The sequence below is a fragment of the Acanthisitta chloris genome, unplaced genomic scaffold (assembly GCF_000695815.1).
Source record: "Acanthisitta chloris isolate BGI_N310 unplaced genomic scaffold, ASM69581v1 scaffold15135, whole genome shotgun sequence".
Taxonomy (NCBI): Eukaryota; Metazoa; Chordata; class Aves; order Passeriformes; family Acanthisittidae; genus Acanthisitta; species Acanthisitta chloris.
In genome coordinates, this window is record NW_008675503.1 from 17,834 (window position 1) to 24,626 (window position 6,793).

The 6,793-nt window shown below is 39.2% G+C and overlaps 1 protein-coding gene across 1 annotated transcript; it reads right to left on the reverse strand.

Moving 5' to 3' along the window:
• PRPF38B (pre-mRNA processing factor 38B) lies at positions 1-6,492 on the reverse strand (the record flags this gene model as incomplete). Its single annotated transcript, XM_009075784.1, has 6 exons — positions 1-1,213; positions 1,464-1,687; positions 4,194-4,254; positions 4,338-4,489; positions 4,779-4,847; positions 6,461-6,492. Coding segments are annotated over 6 exons (1,388 nt in total), but the record flags the coding sequence as incomplete, so codon positions are not given.
• Positions 6,493-6,793: the final 301 nt, after the last annotated feature.

The following is a 6,793-nucleotide window of genomic DNA, read 5'->3' on the forward strand; positions in this document are numbered from 1 at the left end:
TAGAATTAGTGGCAGTTTATTGCCTCATACAAATTTAACCAACATGGCAACCATGCCAAAGGAATTAAAACATTTTCAGGACATATGTACAGACTGTACATTTCAGAAACATCTGAACAATAAAAATGCAAGAACAATCTCTGCATTACAAATTAAACTAAACAAATGGTTTGAAACCGTCAATGCATTGAATGGGTTTACAAAGGCACTTCCCTACCCAGAATAGGAAATGACAATCTGCAGCCTAGAGGGAGGTTGGAGAAGAGTGCTCATCAACTACTGCACAATCTCAACTTTAAGAAAAAATAAGCAGGATTTAATCAAACATTTATAGGATTCAATGTGATCCACTTCTGAAAGAATTCACACAGTCTCATCTTTGTTTTTCTGTTCCTTTTCTTGGCTCTCTTGTTCTGTACTTTGGCTCCTTCGACGATCGTGTTTGTCAGAATGGTCCTTGCTATCACTGTGATCGTGTTTGTGGGAACGGTCTTTGCTTCTGCTGCGCTTCCTGGATTTTTCTTTGCTGGGACTCTGATCTCGTTTTCTGGACTTCTCAACACTATCTGTTCTTCCTCTGCTTCTGCTTCTACTTCGTTTATTTGACTTCTCCTTATTTTCATTTTTATGTTTACTTGACTTTTCTTTGCTCCTGCTCCTGCTGCGCTTACCTGTGTTCCTACTTCGGCTCCTACTCCTGTGCTTTCTTTCCCGGCTTCGACTTCTACTATGTTTCCTCTCTTTTTTGGAATCCCTCTTGTCATCCCGGTGTTTCTTCTCATCCTTGTCATCCTTGTGTCTTCTCTCTTCTGTATCACCCTTACTTTTCCTCTCTTTCGATCTTTCTCTAGATCGATCTTTTTCCCTCTCACTACCTCTTTCTTTATCATAATCTCTCTCTTTTTTCCGACTCCGTTCATTTTCTTTCTCTCTCTCCCTATCCCTGTCTCTTCTATCTTTCCTGTCACGACTTCGGCTACGGCTTCTGTACCTGTCCCTACTCCTGCTTCGCCTCCGCTCCAGACTGCGATCGGTGCTCCGCGATCTCCGCCTTTCTTTTTCCCTCTCCTTCGCTTCACGTTCTAATCTCTGCCGTTCCCTTTCTCTTTCTAGTTCTCTATCAAAACTAGATGATCCATGGGGTTCCCGATGGTGACTTCTGCTTCTGGACCTTCTGGGAGACCTCCTGGGACTGATGGATCGTCTTGGAGACCTTTTAAAAGAGAAGATACCCGATGTGAAACACATTCCTCTTTCCTTTGCAATTTACACTTTACATATACAGTCTGCATTTAATCTTAAACATCAAATATCATCTGATTATTTTAATCCATTATCACCCAGAAACTGCTTTGCCTGTTGCCTTAAAACTTGTATCTCAGTTAAAAGACAACATGTTTCTGGTAAGAACTAGTTTGATATTAACCCTTTAGCATTCATTTTCAAAACGACGTGTATACAACCTTGAACGTCTACGTTCCACATGCCGTTCTATTTCTTCCATTCCCTCCTTGCCATCTTTCTTGATTTTTCTAGGTCTGCTTTTAATTTGCTGGTCAATGGTTTTTTGGACTGGCACGGGAATTCTTGGGAACAATGTGGAAAACCATTCAAGCTTAGTGAGGAAGGAACGAAGCATCTCCCCGATGGTCATCACGCAACCTCCGCCTGCCTTCACATCCAGGTCCTGCAAAATACAAGCAAAAAATATCCTGATGGTCAAAAATATTCTTTACTGATTTTAAAAAAATGCTGCTACATTACTGCCCTATTGAAGTCTCACGATTATGAAAGTTTACTTGTCTCATATTCTAATATATTTCCTTAGAAAAATTCCAACTCTGCACCCTTTGGACTTGGCAGTATGTTATGGATAGGGAACGGGACTTCATATATATGCATGCAGGCACATACTAATCCTGCAGCCATCTGGATGGTAAGGGACTGTCCACGAAGAGATTAAACAAAATCCCCTTACACAGTCTGGTTATATAGTATGATCTTATATTGTATTTAAATGCCACAAAGTTGAGAAGTCCTCTGAAACTACATTCAGTACTCCATTTTGTGGATGTACAACTGTGTACCATCATACCCAACCCTGTGGCCTAAATCATTCATGAACTACATCACTGCCTCTCTGAAAATGATCATAGAAAAACCTCTAGTACAAAATGGCATCCTAACAGAATTGGAAGCAATAGCAAACCAACTGCCATGAAGCAGTGAGGTTTCTAATTTAGAAATATGTAAAAAAATAAATAAATGAACAAATAATTGGAAACGCATAATCCATGATGACCATTGTCTCTGAAAAGGGTCATTACCGCATGAAGGCCTTCTTGCTATGCCCTCTCACAGCTCAGGACATGTTAGTCAGCTATTGTCAGTCCCAAACCTATAGTGCAAGCACACAAGGAAAGTGAGATTTGTTATCTAAACAGGAAGAGAAAATCTAAATGTAAAACTGCTTGCACTCACACACATTTAAGTGTTCAGATATACAGTTTTTCCAAATATAATCGCTGCAGAGATCTAAAGAAGAAAAAAAGGAGTTAAACGTAGCACCTGTAGAGTACGTACAGTTAAACAAAATAAACATAAGAAGCATTTTGAAAAGTAACTCTGTATCCTGGGAAGTTTTTCACAGCAGCATGACAAAAGATGAACTGCTTCCACATATTTAAGAACTGGAGGGGAAAAAAAAAGATCCTGTAGGTTTAAATAATTCCATATATAAAGATTTGCTTCATCCTATTGAGCTTGACCAGGACTGGTAAGAAACTGAAGCAGCCCCAAGCAGTTTTTGTACACAACACAAAGCTACTGGTGGCAGCTGGGAAAGAAACACTAATTCCAAAAATATATTGGGAGATTTCAAACAAGAATAAACAAATACATCTTGATAAGCAATATCTGCAAGAACTGAAATGTATAAACTAACAGATGTGGTCTGAATAATGAACCAGTTAAGACCTGCACAATGCATCACACTTGTGATCGCTCTACTGTCCTTGGAGTTGAGTTTGTGGGACCCTGAGAATGAAGCCACCCCAATCCTCATCTGCTAGTCCAACACTGCAGAGAGGACTGCATGTTAGCTAGCCCCACCAGGGGGAGGAGGAGATCACAGTGATGCAAGCAAGATTCAAACCAGGTTTGATTTTTGTTAAAAATGTATAATAGTACAGGTTTACCTGAAATAGCTGTTTCCTTTGCACAGTGTTTTTGATACTTAGCATGAAAGAAGCTGTTTAAAATAAATACACTGTGTTGCAGCCATATGCAGGTATAAGTAACACTTTTTAATACAAGTATTTGGACATCATTTGCAACTATAACATTTGAAATTTCTTGAAGTAGATGCCTACTGTCACACTGCAGAGGGCAAGTGATCCTTCCTGTTCCATTCTTACATCTAGGATGCAATTTACAACCTGCTCAATAAATACAAATGTAGCAGACTGTGCATCTAACTTCACAGCCCAAGAATCCTTGACCCACCAGTTCCCTACGCCCTGTCTCCAAACAGTGTATCAGGACCAGGGTACCAAAGGTGTTCTCCTACCTGACTGCACAATAATGCAGCTCTTTGATGAGCTGGTTTGGTTAGCGATTCACATCTCTATTTACCCCACTAGCAAAGACAGGAAGGTTCCAATGCCACCTTATGCAGTAATCAGGCTGTTTGCTTCTCCTCTGAAGAAATCCTGGGTTTAGTTATTCCAAGATATGAATAATAACCACAAATGTCTCTGGTAGTATTTTCCAAGGTGAATGTTGGCTTCTACTATATACTTCCCACTCTTTTATGTAAGCATCAACTCCCCCATCCCAGTAATAAATAGAAAAGACAAATTTAGCACTCCCATGACTTACTACACCTTGCTTGGAAACAACTCTGATTTTAAAAACCACACAGAAGCCACATTCGCACAGCCTGCTGTCTGCATTGATGCATGTTCCACACGGTTTTGTGAATTGGACACAGTGACATCCTAACCAATGGAAAATTCTGTTATATCTTTGCAATGTCCCAGCTCAAACCTGCTTCCTGCACTAATTAATGAAATTACAAGAACATAACATTTCAACACTCAAACTACAGAAAACCTTATCAAGCGAAGTTTAAACCTAAAGTAGTAACATGAAAAGAAACAAAAGAAAACAAATTATTACCCTCGCCGACATACCTCTTCGTCATCAAGAAAGGATTCAAACCAGTCCCATAGATCTGTAGGTGGTTGTGTGTACCTTTAAGTACAAAAAGAAGGTAAAATTTCAATACAGCTTTCTGCATATTAAACTAGCCATTAGTTGATGATATTGCCACTTACCTGATGTACATAAATCCAAGTGCCCTAATATATGGGGAGTCTGTATGAGTTATAAGGCCCATCACTTGCTTACGAGTGAGTTTCAGCGTGAATAACTTGTACAGCAGGCAAAAGGCAGTAGACACAATTCCTCCAGTTCCAACACCACGCACCTTTCAAAGGGAAAAAGTTAGGTGAGAACGCAGGAATTCACAAAGACATTTTCCCAAATCTACAAAAGAACATGAGAACTAACAGAGGATAAAATCGAAATGTACCAACAAAGCGAAGTAGAAACTGCAACACTACTTGCATCCACAGTTTTGGAAGCAAGAGGAATATATCTACTTTTTCTAATAAATACTTCTACACCTAGAGACTGAGCCAACATACAAGCATCATATACTTGGGAAAGTAATTTACCAGACAGAAAAATTGAAGAAGGCACGTACTTCTACTTACCCCGCCACACATCCCTGTCTGGCCTGCTGTTTTTCTGCTGCCCTTTTCCCACGGTTCGACATGTGTAACCTGCAGGGGTGAAGTGGAGGAAACAACAATTACAACCCTCATAATGTTTATGTGCCCATACAAAACTGATATAAACAACAGACATCTTAAACCAATCTTAAAGTTTGTCTTCTACCAAATTCAGTACCAAGTATGCCTTGGCTTTAAAACAAAGCATTAGGCTTTTTTCATCAGCACATTAAGAAATTATACCCAAATCATGAAGGAAGTTTAAAACTGGCAAACAAACCCCAAAACACCAAAGCAAGCATCCATGCTAGCTCTGTACTCCAAATACTTTCAAACTAAACTTCATTATTACTGTGGTGATTAAACAACTGCCTTTATTTAAACTGTCTCCTGACAAGTTTAGGGACACCTGCTGATGGCAACTACAGAGGTCAAAATAGACAGTCTCACATTCGTAGTGTCATTTATGCAGTGACCTTAGCTAGAGGTTTCTTTTCACTATCACCCACCATTAGGACAAGAGAAAGATGTTTATAAAATGTAGTATTTTAATATAAAAAGGTCAGTGTTTTCTCTTGCAGACATAAAATGGTTCCCGAGTACTAATGAGTAAAATTTGCCCAATTCTTTTGAGATACAACATGAATGCACAAACACAGTTAACCAACAGCATCCCTAGAACTTCACAGTAAGTGCCATAAACTAGTACAGAACCATAAAACTGCCTAGGCTACGTTTGAAATTGTGAAATTCAGAGAAGCAATGCCTGGCTCCATAAACAAGTGTACTTCCTAAACACATCCACTAAAAAACCCAACAGTGTAAAAGACTACGATATAATGGTGCTACACTGGAATGGGAGCAGGAGTTTGGGGCCATACTGTACATGAAAAATGAAAATTCTTTCACAATACATGAAACAAAACTAATTATGAACACAATCACATTAAATCAGATACACTAAAGGCTGAAGTTGCTGAACTGTTTATTTGGGGTTTTCTACAGTTGCTGTCTTACCCGAAGAAGAAAGACGAGCGATGCCAATATCACAGAATTCAAAACCCACTATGACTTCCTGAATTATTAGCATTGCATGAGAAGTTCACAAATACTACAAAAAAAATCTGCACATCTTCCTGATTGTACAATTCTGCCTCTCACAGGAAATGAAAACTACTTATTAGTCAAAGGATTGAGTATGACACAACCACAATGCTAGTCTGCAGTTTTTCTAATTACCGTTACATTTATTGACCACAATCTCTATAAACATGCTGAGTTTGACAGACATCAATTAGAAAAACAGCAACGCCCTGAAAACAATACTCATTTCAGAAAGTAATTAAAGTTTGGATCCTACAAAGACTGCTGCACATGCCTAACTTGTTGGGAGCATACAGATTAAATGAAGTTGTGGCTATGCACAGGGTGCTAAGGTCAGGGATGAAGGAAGGGGAAGTCCTGCACTTCCCAGATGCAGAACCGAAACAGGAGACCAGAACTACAAGGGAATTGATTCAAGTACCTAGACAGAATCCATATCTTCAAAGCCCCGATCACTATCTGCCTGTCTGACTTCAAATCATCTTTCCTGATAATCCAGCACCCAGCATTCTCAAATTCTTTAAATAAGCCACTTGTTTCTCAAAGACAGACAAATACACTTGAAAATATACCTGCTGTGATGGGCACCTCGCTCAAAGGAAAAAAACAGCAATTTTTCAGGGATCTTAAAACACACAGAGAATTCAAATTGCTTAACAGCAGTGAAGTTCCTCAACCATCGGGTTATGTTCTCCCCCACACCCATTACTCATGAGTAAGGGGCTGACTTCTCTTTATTTAGCATGCAGTTTTGAGTCAGAGTAACTGTCAAGTTCAGTAAACAAACCCGATTTACATTGGATTAATAAGCAGGTTTTTCATGGCATGTCAAAATTCTTCCCCAATTTAAACCACTTATGGAATGAAGCAGTGAGACAAGCAAAAATGAACTA